At 48.8% G+C, this 14,854-nt stretch overlaps 1 protein-coding gene across 1 annotated transcript in view; it reads right to left on the reverse strand.

Moving 5' to 3' along the window:
- Window positions 1–14,499, reverse strand: part of Mmd (monocyte to macrophage differentiation associated) — a 28,595-nt gene extending 14,096 nt beyond the window's left edge. Inside the window, exons 1-4 of the mRNA XM_032912421.1 lie at window positions 14,203–14,499; window positions 6,849–6,930; window positions 4,635–4,795; window positions 160–234 (exon numbers count right to left, since the gene is read on the reverse strand). Coding sequence (XP_032768312.1) covers window positions 160–234; window positions 4,635–4,795; window positions 6,849–6,930; window positions 14,203–14,228 — 344 coding nt within the window. The 5' untranslated portion in view covers window positions 14,229–14,499. The remainder of the gene's footprint in view (window positions 1–159; window positions 235–4,634; window positions 4,796–6,848; window positions 6,931–14,202) is intronic.
- Between the last annotated feature and the right edge of the window lie 355 nt (window positions 14,500–14,854).

Raw genomic sequence — 14,854 nt, forward strand, 5'->3', positions numbered from 1 at the left:
GGAGTAACGTGACCAAGGAGATCAAGTGTGTTGTGTCTACACTGTGGGAGGGGCAGAGTGCATGCAGGAGGACTGTGGGAGGGGTGGAGAGGAAGGGAGGAAGGAGTGAGGACCTCTAATGGTGAAGCTGCTTCTCTGGGGTACAGGGGTCTACCTTACCATGGGGCGTAGGAGGCGGCGATGAAGAAGTAGATGACCATCCGATCACACATGTGGAAACAATGCTCCACTGTTCTGTGAGGAGGAAGTCAAAGGGCAGGGGGAACTCGTCAAAACCTTCAGACAGGAAGTATGGGCTATCACTCAACCAGGCTACAACCACCTTGTTTCATTTTCCCACAGTGTCCGCAGCTCGCCTTTCAAAGCCACAGCTCTTCTCTTTAATGGCAGGAAGCCGCAGTAAAAGCTTTGTATTTTTTTAGGTCATGTACACAACCAGACATGAGACGAGAGAGCCCCGCAACAGTCAGGTGACATGAGTCTCTTCCGAGGTTTTTCCTTTTCTTTTGGAAAATGAAATTCTGTGAGGGCAGACCAGAGCCCGGTGCCCAGCACAGCCCCAATGCCCAGTTAACATGCCTGAAAATCCTTTCTTTGCTTTAAACTCTTTTTTTTAAACCATTTCATATATATACATAACACATTCTTTCACAGTCACCCCTCCACAGTCTCTTACTGGCCCCTACTTCCCTCCCATACTGTACAATAGTGGTTCTCGACCTTCCTTATGCTAAGACCCTTTAATAGAGTTCTTCATGTTGAGGTGACCCCCCCAACCATAAAATTATTTTTATTGCTGCTTTTGCTACTCAGCTTTTTGCTGTTATGAATCATCTTGCAAATATCTGATACGCAACCCATGGAAAAGAGTCCTGCAATCTCGAAGGGGTCACCCACCCAGAGGTTGAGAACCACTTTTCTACCAGGTCTCCATCCCATTTTGAAGACTTTTGTTTGCTGGGTTCACATTCTTATTTTTTCCCCCCACACATCTTCAAGCAAGCTTTCCCTTTAAACATGCCAGGGTAGACATTAGGTGGTAACAAGGGGAGATCAGCAGTTGAGGGCCAGCAGCAGCATACATAAATATGGCGTTGTTTGTTATAAAAGGATGGCGACTGCAGTTTTATCAATCCACAATCAAAGTTGGGAAGTGTACGTACAAAAGCTTGACTCACAGAACGCATGCTAGGGAGCCTGTGCTTTCCTGAGGTCATCTAAAATTATAAATGCAGGGGGGCTGGAGAGATAGGTCAGCAGTTAAAGAGTGCTTAGTGGGGTTGGGGATTTAGCTCAGTGGCAGAGCGCTTGCCTAGCGAGCCCAAGGCCCTGGGTTCGGTCCCCAGCTCCGGGAAAAAAAAAAAAGAGTGCTTAGTGCTCTTCCAAAGGACCTGTACTTGGTTCCCAGCACCAACGTCAGGCAGTTTACACCCATGGGTAACACCAGCATCAGAGAATCTGATGGCCTCTTCTGACACACGCACACACACACACACACACACACACACACACACACACACACACACACACACACTGCACACAGCACACATATACACACACACCACACTGCACACAGCACACACACACACACACACACCACATTGCACACTGCACACACACTGCACACATTCACACAGATGCACATACACACATATAAATAACAGTTAAAACTATGAATAAGTTGATAAAGGTGTAAACCCAGAGGATGGTCCGCTCTGAGCTGAGGCTAGGCTTGAACTCCCGATCCTCTGGCCTTCATGTCTCACACTGTTGGGATGACAGGCAGGTGCCACCTGCCAGCTCCAGAGTGCTGTTCTGAATCTAGTTTTGGTCTCTAGGGTATAAACGCTACCATTTTGTAGGGCTGGGGCCCTTGTCCTTGCCTTGCTGTACACATAGGCCATTGGGGAAGCGGATCGACAGGGGCAAGAGAGCAAAGAAGTAAAAATCAGATCCGTGTGAAAGAATGGTGCAGAAGCTACAGTTTAGCCTGCGCTAACTTAGTTACAGGTCTAAAGGCGCGAACACCCGATCAAAGCGCCACGTCCGAGAACCGCCGGGGACTAAAAGTAGCCACAGACTCACGGGTGCAACATTCCGCTTTCAGGAAGCCGGGGGGCGGGTACAGGGCAGAGGGAGAAAGTGAAGAATTCTAATCTCTTGTCTTGAACCCCTGAGGTAATTCTGATTCCTAGCAAGGCTTGAGGGCTTTCTGACTCTGCTTTCTAGACACTGTTAGGCAGACAGTCAGACCTAGAATCTTACTGGTGATCTGCCACTAACTGGCCCTTGCCGCACTGGCCTGTGGTCCCAGCTCCTGAGGCTGAGACGGTATTAATTACCTGGGAGGTACAACGGGTTCAAGGCTATCCTGAGCCAGACCTGTTCTCCAAATAGAAAGCAGACAGAGGTCTGGGGATGTAGCTCAGTGGCAGGGCACTGGCCTGGCATACGTGAGATCCTAGAGGCAACCCCCAAAGCCACTTTCTCATAAACCGAAAATGCTCTACAAGCCACCTCTCCGGTCCCACTCTCTCATAAAGGGGCGGCCAACCTGAGCACACAGAACATTACATGTGGCAGTGTCGGCTATGTTCTCAAGACACCGCCAGCACAGTCAGAAACTGAGACTTTCCTCCTCTCTCCTAATTCTGGCTTTGTTAGGCATTTAAAAAAAAAATGATGTGATTTGGGCTGGACCTGGGCTTCCCACACACATGTAGCAGATGTGCAGCTTGGTCTTCATGCTAGTCCTGAACAACAGTAACAGGGGCTGTCCCAAAAGCTGTTGCCTCTCCCAGCATACGTTCTTCTCGATGGCCTGCCTTGTCTGGTCTCATTTGGAAAGGAAGTGCCTAGCTTTGCAGGGACTTAAAAGTGCCAGGGTGGGCAGGCGGATACCTGGGGGGTGGGGAGGGCAACCTGCTTAGAGGAGAAGGGGGTATGGGGAGAGGATTGTGGGAAGGGATGACTAAGAGTAGGGCAGTGAGTGGGATGCAAAGCGAATAATTAAGGAAGATTAAAAACTTAGAAAAAATGGTATGATTGAAGGCTGAGCAAGGGGAAAAAAATCTAGTCGTAGCTTGTGATTCTAGCAATACTCTTTCACGGTTCAAGAGAGTCTCGTTTCTATTGTACCTTCATCGCCAGCCTCTGCCAGGGAGGCCCCGAATTCAGAAGCAGGCATCTACAACTCTTTATTGATTCAGAAATCTAGACATCGGCGCCAAGTGTGCTGAGACAACCACAGCTGGCAGGCCATGCCAAGAAGATAATGAAGTGTCCTCCTCCCAGGCGGGCCTCTGGGTCCTGTGACCGTGTGTCCTGGGAAGCCAGCACCGGTGCTTCTGTGAATCACCGGGGCACGTGTCTCGGACCACCCTGGGGGTTCAATGCTGCGGTTTTATTCTAATCCGAGGGAAATGTCACTTTATAGGAAAGGGTGGCAGAATGCAAGCTTCGGGCAGAACTGTTAAAGGATTTGGTGAATGGGACCAGGAGAGCCCCCTCCCAAAGCCTGCCTCCCCACTAGTGACATTTTTTTCTGGCTTCTTTGTTTTGTTGAGACAGGGTCTCATTCCGAAGTTCACTGGAACCCACTCTGTAATCTAAGGTGGCCTCGGATGCATGACAATCCTAGCGTCTCGGGCTCCCAAGTACTGGGATTACAAGTAGAGTGTTGTCATGCTTGGGACTTTTGTTTTGACGATTTATGAAACCAAAATGTCTTTTCTTACGTCTCTGATTAGAAGCACAGTCTCGCTTATAGAACTGGTGCTGGCCCCACACTTCTATTTCCTGCATGCCCTGACTACAGGCATGTGCCACATGCCCAGCTCTAAGTCTATGCCCCTCTACACCCGTGGTCCTCTGTTCCAAGGCTTCCAGGTTTTCTTGAGAACTGTTTTCCTCTCTGGGGTTTAATCATTTAATCTTAAGTGATTTAAGGTTTTATTTGGTAAGCACCCATTTCCACATAAACGATGCTCCACCTTTCAGTCTAATTCTGATAAATATAAACATGTTTACATCCCAATGACCAGGCCAAGGACCTTGGTATCGTTTGGAAAGTACCTCAGAGTTAATCTTCACTGGGATGGATCTCACGGTCGCCTTGTCCCCCATTTTATACCTTTCAGATTATTTTCTTATTTATCATCTTATTCATGATAGTGCATCGCAATAACCCCATGAAGCAGAATAACCATCCTTTCATAACGAGGCAACTAGGGCTCTTTGTATGAGGTGGAATTGCTCACGGCTAAACACAGGAGGACTGAGCTGCAAAGTTCAATGGCCTTTCCTTGTTAGGTCACAGCTACATCTCTCTTTCTCATCGCATCCCTGGTGTACAAGAGAGAACTGGAAAGTTCTCGGGATTTTAGCTGTCAGACTCGAAAGCCAACCCCAGTACTGCTTTCTTCAACGCATACAGGGCAGTTGGGTCTTCAAACCTCTACCCAACCCAAAGAGTATGTCTTGAATTAAGGGGTAGCTGAAAGCCTGTGGGGGAAGGAAAAGGCCTTATTCTTCATCCCATCGAAACCTTAACGGCTTGGGACCTGAGGACCAGCTTAGTCAACTAGGACGGTGTGCAGAGGAAGTGCCCCGCCCACTGGCCCCGCCCACTGTACCTTAAGTGACTCTTCTTCCAAGATACAATGTGAAACACTGTGGAGACGATGAAGAGGGCACAAAGGCCCATCCCGTAGATCCATGCTGTTATCTTTTCCCAGCAGTCGTCGGACAGCCGATGGAGGAGGGCGCTGCCCACAATGGCTGGAACGATGAGGAACTGGGAGGAAGGCAGAGAGAGATGAGCAAGTCCCCTGGCGTTTGCAGCATCGAGACTTTTGCTTAAAACACACACACACACACACACACACACACACACACACACACACACACACAAAACAAAACACAGAGTTTTGCCAGTTGCAAAAAAGCATGTCTTAAGCAAACAGTTGTCTTCCTTGGATAATCAAAACGAGAGGCGGAAGAAGTTAGCTGCTGCCCTGGAAGCAGGTGTTCCTGGTTCAGGGAACTGGGCCAGCCAGTGGGTGCAGGAACAAGCAGAGAGACAACATTGCCCAACTGTTGCAAAACAGTCGTTCTTTATCCCAATTTCATTAAACAAGCGTGAATTCCATTCTACTCTGTAATGTGATATAGAGGAGGTATTTAAAATATCCCAACGTCAGCCACATGCCAGCATTCCCAGAGAGGTCCTGATTTCCAAGCATCCCACCCTGCCTGCAACCTACTATGTAAGCAAAGGGTACGTGAGTGAATACATTCCTAGTATATTGTATAAATCACCACGCACACCCCAAGTCACATGGAGAGTTATCTGTCCCGGCTTTTATTTTGAACTTGTTCATTTTTACCCATTTGGGAGAGCCTGCAGAACCAAGGAGTTTGGGGATGTCATCATTTTTAGTAGTGCACGTTGAACAATCTCTCTCTGAAGCCCAAAGTTTGAGGCAAGTAGACTCTTAGAATTCTGATTGCCACTTCCTCCCTCCCTCTGTATCTTTCCTTTCCAACTAAGCAGGTAAGGAACCTGAGCTCTGGATCCCCCTTCTCTACCTCCTAACTGACGGGATTACAGCACCATGCCACCACGGTTGGCTTCTGTGCTGCTATATGTTACACCATAGACCCAGGTTTCAATATCAAGGGTCAGTGTTTAGTGGTCTAGAACAAGACAAGAGCAGTAACTAGAATAACATTTTTTTTTCCATAAAGGAAAACTTACTTGTCTGGAAAAAAAATCCCCCTAGAGATTCCATCCCTTTACACCTGTTGTGGGAAAGCATCTGCTCTGGTTACCTGGTTTGTGGTTGTGTTGTGTTTTGAGATAGGCTGGCACAATCCTCGCTAGCCTTCAAATGTAGGGCATGTGTCACTGCACCTGATAATACTTTCTCTTTAAAGACATGGTGGTGGTGGATATGCCTCCTAGCTTTAGAAATCTCATGAGTCTACAATACTCCCAAACATGCCTTTATTTAATAAGAACACACACTCTGCTCTAAAACATTACCATAGAGATATGTGTCAGTCTTTACTTCACTTCGGTTTAAGCACTGTTCTGTAACTTGTGACACATTGAGACGTAAGGAGTGTTCAGGCGCGTCCTGGACAAATGTTATCTCTGAAGGCGGGCTGGGTCTCTGCACAGAGCCATCACAGCGGCCCCACCTCATCTGTAACTTACGGCCTTGCCTAATCCTCATCACTGCAGAGCAAATCTGTCACCGCCCCTCCTTCTGGTTCTCAGGGTATCTCAGGCACTGTTTCTCTCCAGAAGTCTCACAAAAGGAAACTCTCAAGGAGAATAAAAAGTAAACAAAATGAAACAAAACAAAAACCAACAAAGATAAAGGAAATGTAGCGCCGCAAAAGAAGATGTAAGGACCTCTGTGCTGGTGAGATTTAGCCTCCCTGTCTTAGAGAATCATTTGGTAAAGCCAAGCAAACCAAATCAAACCCAACAACAACAACGACAACAACAACAATGATGACAACGACGATACCCTCCTTTTCAACACACCCTGACTTGCCCTAGCCACGTATACCCAATATCTGTCTAGAAAAAGCAGTTATCTTTCATTCAAGTTCCCCCAGCATCCACAAGCAAGCTCCGTTGCTGCCCCGCTCACTAGGGTTCTTACTTCCCACTATCCTTCTGAAGATTTACTGAGGCACACGAGTCCGAGAGAGTGTGGGCTACAGGTTAGAGTGTCCAGCGCTCTCTCCACAACTTATGCTTTCGGATTCTGAAACCCTGCACTGACAGTCAGGTACTCAAGGTCGCCAGGCTGCAACGGGAAGGTCGTACTCACTGCGTGTGTGTAGCAGTTCGCAGCATGCTCGTAGCAAGTTGGTTTGTAGCGGCCATTGGCTGGGGCCCGATGGTTCATGAAACTGTGGGAACAGAAAAGCCACCGTGAAGCACACTCTCACCTGACCCGCGGGAAGCCCGCAGGGGCCACTCAGTCCCTTTTTAAAGGAAAAAGTTGCTGTTATCAACGAGAAAACTGAAGTCATTTAAAGAGGTGTCAACTTGGCCTGGCAAGGCAGCGCCTGGATCTAAAGCAAACATCTCGTTTATTTGATGAAACAGCCTTCAAGTTTGCTCAATAGATAAACTTCGGCCAAGTAAAAGCAAACAGGAGCTCCATCAAATTTAGCAGCACCGCTCGGATGACAGGGGTGCTGCACAACCAAGTTTTAAATCTTAAGAGGTAAGGGTTTCTGCTGCTCCCCGCCCCCCATACCCGAATTGTGTTACTGTCATTAAACAAAAAGGCACACGCCGCATTTGCAAGGTTTCTGCTTTCTCACTCAGATCGCGTAAAGCCTCATGCAGATCTGTACAGCCTGCATCCCACAGTAGAGGGCCTGTCAGACTAGTTTTCTTGTATTGTATTACCTGTTCTGGCACTAGGCAGCATATTCGATACCTGGCTACCTCCAGGCCACCTAAACAAGGAGGCACGATTTCACCTCCGTTCTTCCTGAGTGAAGAAAAGTTTGCTTCAGACACCACACCCATGATCAACATTTTACACTGTGGCTCTAAAACTCACACATCTACACAGCGGGGATGCTCACGGATCAGGCTTCCCTCCCAGCTAACCTTCCCAGAACCAGCAGGATGAAAACTGCACAGATCGGGCTGCTTCGGTTCCCTTCTAGCAAGAGGGCGAAGACAGCCCTGCCTAGACCTGAGCTCCGCTCATGCCTGGATCACACTGATGTTCATACACAGGGGGCGGAGGTGGGACGTGCGCTGAATTAAAGAGCAGAAAGCAGCGAGCTCAGAGAAACAACTGGGTAAAAGCCTAGCCGGCTTTGAGATCCCAGAGCTCCACCTGTCAACACGCTCAGTACCAAACAAAAATCAAAACGGAAACAACAAGCCACGCCCCCTCCCCCTTTTAAATTCTAGATAGCCCAAAGGTAGTTTGTGTTTGTTTGCCAGTAACCAATCTGACCAATCACGCTCTCCATCCACAGGATGGGAAACAGCACCAGATTGACCCAAAGGCGGGGTCAAATAGCCCAAATCAAAAACAGATAATTCCTGTAAAGTCCATCCAGTGCAGGCTGGGCATGGGGACGGTGAAGACATTTCACTGGCCTAGATGTTTAGCTGGACCCTAAATGAATAGGTTGAAGATGGAGGCCAGCCAGCTTGGAGAACAAAAAACCCGCCCAGTAGCTTTTCAATGCATGCAGCTATCCTCAGGTACAGATATGCAAGCCCAAACCTCGTCTCTTCTCCCCTGGAGATCCCCTAAGTGATATCACTCATTTCCTAGGGGATGAGAATGCTACCATCCGTACAGCTCTTATTGGGGAAAAAGAAAAATAATTACACCCTGGGGAGGAATGCTTTCCTCCTGCTCCAAGGAGCCAAGGATCCACCACATCCTCACCCCGACAGGTAGGTAACAGCTGAGCTCTGTGGCTCATACCCACGCCAGGAACTTCAAAGGGTGGGGAACAGAGCTTCCAAAATGGCTGAGGCTGGATGGAACGGAGAGCACTCCATATAGGGTGAAGTGGGAGCCGTCTACCCACCATCAGGCTGCAGACTGAAATAGCAACTTCTATCCCAAGCAGCCCAGTCTAAAAATAGTCAAGACCATTACACAGCATGGGGGGTGGGAGGCGTTGGGGGTGGGGGTGGGGGTGGGGGATAGACTTTCACATTTTCTCCTGCAACCGAAGAAGCTGGGTGGCCGTGTCTGCTAGTCTCTGCCCTGCAGAAATAATTCAGGTTAAAAATAAAGCGGAATGGAAGGGAGATAGATGGCTTAGTGGGTGAACTACTTGCGGTGCAAGCGAGAGGACAAGTTCAAGCCCCGGTGTGCATGTTTCAAAAAGGAAAAAGAATTAACCCAAAAAACAAACTGTGCTTCTACTTGTGATTCCAGTGCTATAAAGATGGCGACAGGTAAAACCCCCGTTACTGATCACTTAGCCCTCCGGATTCAGTGAGATGCTCAGTCTCAAAATGTATGGGGATGACTGAAGGAGACACCTGTTATTAGCCTCTAAGGGCATGCATATAATAACACGCATGCCCATGAACACATAGGCACACATCTATGCATACAGTTGGGGAGGAGAGGAGAAACCATAGAGAAAGATACTCCTCTCTTGGAGCCCATATACCCTGCCCTGGTGGATGGGTAAGTTGGATAGCATTAACAAAGGTAAAAAGCAACTATTCTGGGAGCACTTTACTGTCTGGAGCTCAGTGAGAAAGACAGCACGATTGTCCTGCTGGGAAGTAAGAAGACAATTTTTCAATTTCTCTCAGTCTGTCAGGCTGCAATCATGCCTCCTCCTCCCGTTTCTGAAGAAATCATTCCCGAGACCTAAATGGAAAAGCAGATGCAAGATGCAAATAAACTCCCACACTCTGAGCCTAGTCTCTCCTACCCGCCTCCCAAAAGAATGAGAAAAGCTTATGTGTCTGAGAGGAAAAAAGGTCCCCATTTATGGAAATCCTCTCCACTGAACAGGAAGCAACCTAATGGTTACTCAGTGCCCCTGAGCAAAGTAGCTGGCGGACATGGGTCTCCAACCCTTTGACACTGTGACATGATACTGTCGTCTAGAAATATTTTAGGCCTCACTCACAGCTATCGTGAGATGTAGGTGGGCCAGGGGTTGGAGAGACACACCCACAAGGGCTCTGATTTGGGCCTGAGTGTGGCAATCACGTGTAGCAAGATACTTAGGGAAGCAGGGCTTATTCACTTTCCATTGCAATAGTCTCTTTTGCCTCCAACCTTTGGGTTATTCTCATGTGTTCTTCGCCCCACAGCAGAACTCCAAAACTATGGAGGTAAAGAACAGTTAGGCGTTGACCTTTATACATTAGTATGCTAAATCCAGACCAAAGGACTGGGCTCTCAGAGAGTGGACAAGGCTGCAACTCTTCCAGCAGAGTTCATAGGCATAGATCAAACCACACAGGCTATGTCTCCTGGGTTCCCAACTCCCCAAGTCCAAATATTGACATCACCGTCAAAGCATATTCCAAATCGGCTCCTCACTACACTCCTCGGCGTCCAACTGAAACCAAGACCAGCACACACTATCTCCAACTGTGCAACTGGAGCCTCACAACCGGCCTTGCTACCTGTCCCTACAGAGACTCTTCTTCCTGTGACAGCCATAACTGTCTATTAAAAACAGATCGCATCACATACCTCTTAAACTATTTCTCGGCTTCCCAAAAATGCTTAAGGTGACACTCTGATGCATCCCTGACCCACAAGCCTCCAGCCGCTCCCCACACTCTAGGTGCTACCCTCCTGCCCATCTGTGCTTGCCAACCACCTCCTTACAGTTCCTTTGACCCAGGAAGGTCTTACCCACCCGAGGGCACTGGCTCTTTACTTCTCCCTAGAACATTCAACTCGCGTCTCTTCTTTCAAGCTAGAGATCTGCCAGACATCACGGATTTAAAGTATCTCTTTGTCCTTCCTAATCCAAGTAGAGTCCTTACCATAACTAGTAAGAATTTGGTTCCTAAACTTAAAAAAAAAAAAAAAGACTCCATCTTTCCATGTTGTGGACTGGTTCTAATTCTACTTGTGGCTCCCAAAATTATGTGGGAACCTCTGTATGTAAGATGCTGGGCGTTGGGGCTTGGGGGAGGAGGTCCCTGCCCCTAGTTGGTTTTGATTGGTAAAGAAAGTTGCTGTTGGCCATGTAAGAGCTGAGGAAGAGCAGCCCCAAGGGCCCGCCATTGGGTCAAGGGTAGCAAAGACGAAATGTAGATTTCATTAAGTAATAATTCCGGAGTATCGGAGGGGAGGAGTTAGCGATGTGGACGTTTGGGAGAAGCCCAGCAATCGAGCTAATTAGGGCATATTAAATATAAGGCCGTGTGTGTATGTCTTTCATTTGAGAATCTACAACACTGGGTGGTAGCGAGGAGCTCACGCTGCTGCCGACGGAGGTTAAAGTGGATTAATCAACTATCCCCATGTTCCCGCCCTGTAATATGAGTCCAAGAAGGTGGTCTTTACTGTTTTGTTTCCACTGTTAAGCAGTGCTCATCTTCTGCTGGAGTTGAATTAGTTATTAAACGAGTGGACGACAATCTCTCCGTACCCTCCCGTGCACAGAGATAAGCCACGGTCAATTCGTCTTCGCTGGAGACTGCACAGGTTCCATACAGAAGAGCAACGGGCAGCCTTGGAGCCAAGAGAACCCTAGGTCTTAGGAACAGAAAACTCAAAGGCCAAGACAATGGTTATCCTCAGGGTCTCTTCAGCATTGCAGACCGCTGAAGCTTCAGCTGGTCCCTCTGTACAGCACCCTGCAACCGAGGACTGAGTGCGCCATGTGTTCTGTCAGTCAGTCAAGGACGACACTTAGAAATTAATAGAGGGAGACGGAAGACAAAAGACTATCTCATTCATGGCTCAACACTTCAAGGACCGGTCCAAAGACACAGCAGACAGCCACCCCTCCCCCCCGCAAAGAATTTCTAAATGCTTCAGATTTCGAAAAAGATGCTCTTCCATGAGCTCGATTTAGAATCTCATCAGTAGGGTAGTCCCAGCTTGGGCTGTGGCAGAAAAATCCTTTTCCGGCTGAGAGACAGAAAGGGTTAACAGCTCAGCTAGCTTGCAAGAGATGTGAAACTGAACTCCAAGGTCTGCCCCTTCCTACCTGTAGCTCTCTGGGCAAGGACTTTGTTACTCTCTAAACTTATCTGCTCTTCAGTTGCTTGTAAGTTGAAAAATATGCAAGGACTCAGCCAGTAGCTGGCACAGACAGGCAGTAACTGAATGCTAACAGCTATTATCACCCCTCGGAGAGGTTAGAAGAAAAAATGTGTGTGTGTGTGTGTGTGTGTGTGTGTGTGTGTGTTTGCTTAGGTGTCTTCAGACTGAGAGATAAAGCAAGGTAGAAAATATGCTTCAGCCCTCAGGAATTTTTTTTCCCATCCTTAGTTTTTTGTTTGTTTGTTTTTGTTTGCTTGTTTTTGTTTTTTGTTTGCTTTCTTTTTTTGAGGCTTTAACTGTTCCCTTACAGCCTTCCTCCGTATAAATGGCAGAAGTCTGGAAGGTGATCCAAAGCCACAGTGACCGCTGAGGTTCCACTTTGAGTGGATCTGCAAGGTGTTCTTTTATTTAGACAGAGCTATAAACCACTGTCTAAGGAACTGTTTCTCGACTGGGTACCAGCATATCTGTCAGGGAAAAGAACATACTAGTTCAGAGACAGCGTGTGCCTCCTGTATGATCTGCCCACATGTGACTATGGCGATGCACACGCCAAAATGTTTAATGAATATAAAAAGGTGTGGAAGACTACTTTCAACATTTTAATGTGTGGATCATAAAACTCAGGACTTTCCTGATATTACTTGGTATTTTCAGACTTATTTTCAAGTTCAGGTTGATGCCTTCCAAACTAGACTATACTAGAGAAAGAGGTGATCAAGGATTACATCAATCAAAATCAAAGGAGACCCAGGGATCACCAAGAAAGATGCAACTGACATTTGGGAGTACAGTAATATATACCTACTCAAAAAATTACATTCTGTGATACCCTGAAAGATAATCCCCGTGTAATGGGTTAAGACTCCAAAATAGGATGAAAGTGAATTCTGTCCATCAAAAAGATTGCTCAATCAGCTGAAGTGGTTTTTATTTTTTCCATTTTAGAGCGGTCTGAATGTTGGTACCACAAACAAAAACAGGCATTCTCCTCCTTTTTATAAAATTCAAAGGGATAGAATAGAGACACAAACTCTTCGTCAAATAGGGAAGGGGTAATTCTGCAGAATCTAGCTACTGTCCTCTGAAAGCAGGAAGCCTACAGGCACGCAAAGGAAAGACTCAAACAAACAACACACACACACGGGGCATGGGGTTCACACATGCTACAGTCTCTCTTAAATCTGTGAGGTTCTAAACGGGAAAGACCAAGGTTTCTTTCTGCCTTTGACATAGATACGTCGTTCTCCAAGAACAGTGCCAGACTTTCAGCCACCAAGTAATAAGCAATATTCAGAAAGCAATCCAAATCTTCAAGCTGATCTCCCGTGCCCCACTGATAGCAAAGACCACCCTCCTCCTGTGTGTGTTGTACTAGCTCTTTTACCCTTTGAGACTGGAGGAAATGAAAAAAGCATTAATGAGTGAATGAGGGGAAAGAAGGGAAAGGAAAACTAAACTGTGGGTTTACATTTTAAAATACAAAGAAGGACCACTTCAAACTCGATGGCCTGCTCGGAAGATTTCACGCATTTCTGCTCTCGAATTCTCTGGTACATCATACTCACTCAGCTAGCCTGTTGGTGGTGAAGGGCTGGGAAGGGGTATGGCTGCCAGGCTCAGACAAAGGGATGGAGAGTTACCAGAAACCCGATGGGTGAACTTTCACCCACTTAGAAACATTAAAGCCCAGAGCTTTCTGTGGGAACAAGAGGTCAGCAGCCTTCATCATTCCTTCCAGGCAGGTATGCACTCGGAGAGAAGGGCCACCATGTCCCTCTGGTCGGGGAACCTTACCACCTCTTCAGTGTAGAGCAGCCAACCCGCCTTCCGGTGGCGCCTCCTCTGTTCTTTCTCCCCATTTCCTAAAACCAGGTTTCTCAAAGGCAAGACTCTCCACCTGAATGCTAACTTGATCCTGCCCCCAGCCCCCAAAACCCCAAAGAGCACACTGTTGGGTTCTTAGCCTGAGAAGCCCCCGAACCAGACACCATCAGACAAAGCTGGACCCAAGGAAGCGTGCCTCAGTTTCCCTGTCTCTAGGGCCAGCCACCGACAAAATACCCCAAAAGGCTCAGGCCAGACTCCCTACCCCGCTATAAGACAAACATCGCCACAGGGTGCAGCAGCAGCCCCAAGAGACCTCACGCTGGGGTTTGTACAAGGGTGGAGGCCCTGAGTGGAGACGCGAGGAGGGGGCTCTGAGGCTAGAATAGTCTGCTAGGTTCTAGCAGCAGCCGAGTCTGCATGGGGATCTCAAGGGCCAAGCTGGGTTTGCAAGCGGATGGAGGAGGCAAAGCAGACACGGGGTCCCGGGGCACAGATCTCAAGCTGCCCAGAGGAAGGGAGTCGCAGGACTGGGAGTGTTCCCGGGAGCCGGTCCTAGTCAGGGCTCGGGATCCCCCAGGACGGAGCACGCGCCCCGCAGAGCTCTCACCGCTGGAATCGATTCCTGAACTGCATTGATCCTCCGCTCCACCGCGGGGGCCGGGAGCTCCGTCTCTTCTGCACCGGCGGCAGGGCGCGCCGGCCTCATGGGCTTGAACTGCTCCCGAGGCCGCCGGCGTGCCAGGCGGGAGCCACGCAACTGGGCAGAGCCGGAGTGGGCCACGCCGGGGGTCGGTCAGCACAGGGCCCGGGCCAGAGCAGGCGCCTGGGGGCGGGAGGGAGGCCGCTTAAACGGCCCCGGCGCCTCCCGCCTCCCGCCTCCCCGGCTCCTCCGCCCCCGGGTGCCTGCGCCCCGCCCCGGAGCCCAGCTCCGCCCCTGCTCGCTCCTCTCGTTGCGTGCGCCCGCAGCCACCTGCGCGTCACCGCGCCCAGTGGCCAATCAGTGTCCGGAGCGGCGCACGGTTCTGCTGCCATTCATTTCCCTTAAAATTCGGAGGTGGGGCGGAACCTCCTAGCTGAGGGGCGTGGTTAGCCGAAAGGGGAGGGGCTCTGGGAGGGCGGTGCACTGCATTAAAGCTTTGAATGTGCGAGCTGCAACAGAGAGGAAGAAACGACGGGGTGTAGGAAAAGAGATGGCCCACGGTCTTAAAAGCGGCTGTGCCGGAAGTGGCAGCGAGCAAGGACCTATCTCCGCCTTCTAA

The sequence above is a fragment of the Rattus rattus genome, chromosome 9 (genome assembly GCF_011064425.1).
Source record: "Rattus rattus isolate New Zealand chromosome 9, Rrattus_CSIRO_v1, whole genome shotgun sequence".
NCBI classification, from domain to species: Eukaryota; Metazoa; Chordata; class Mammalia; order Rodentia; family Muridae; genus Rattus; species Rattus rattus.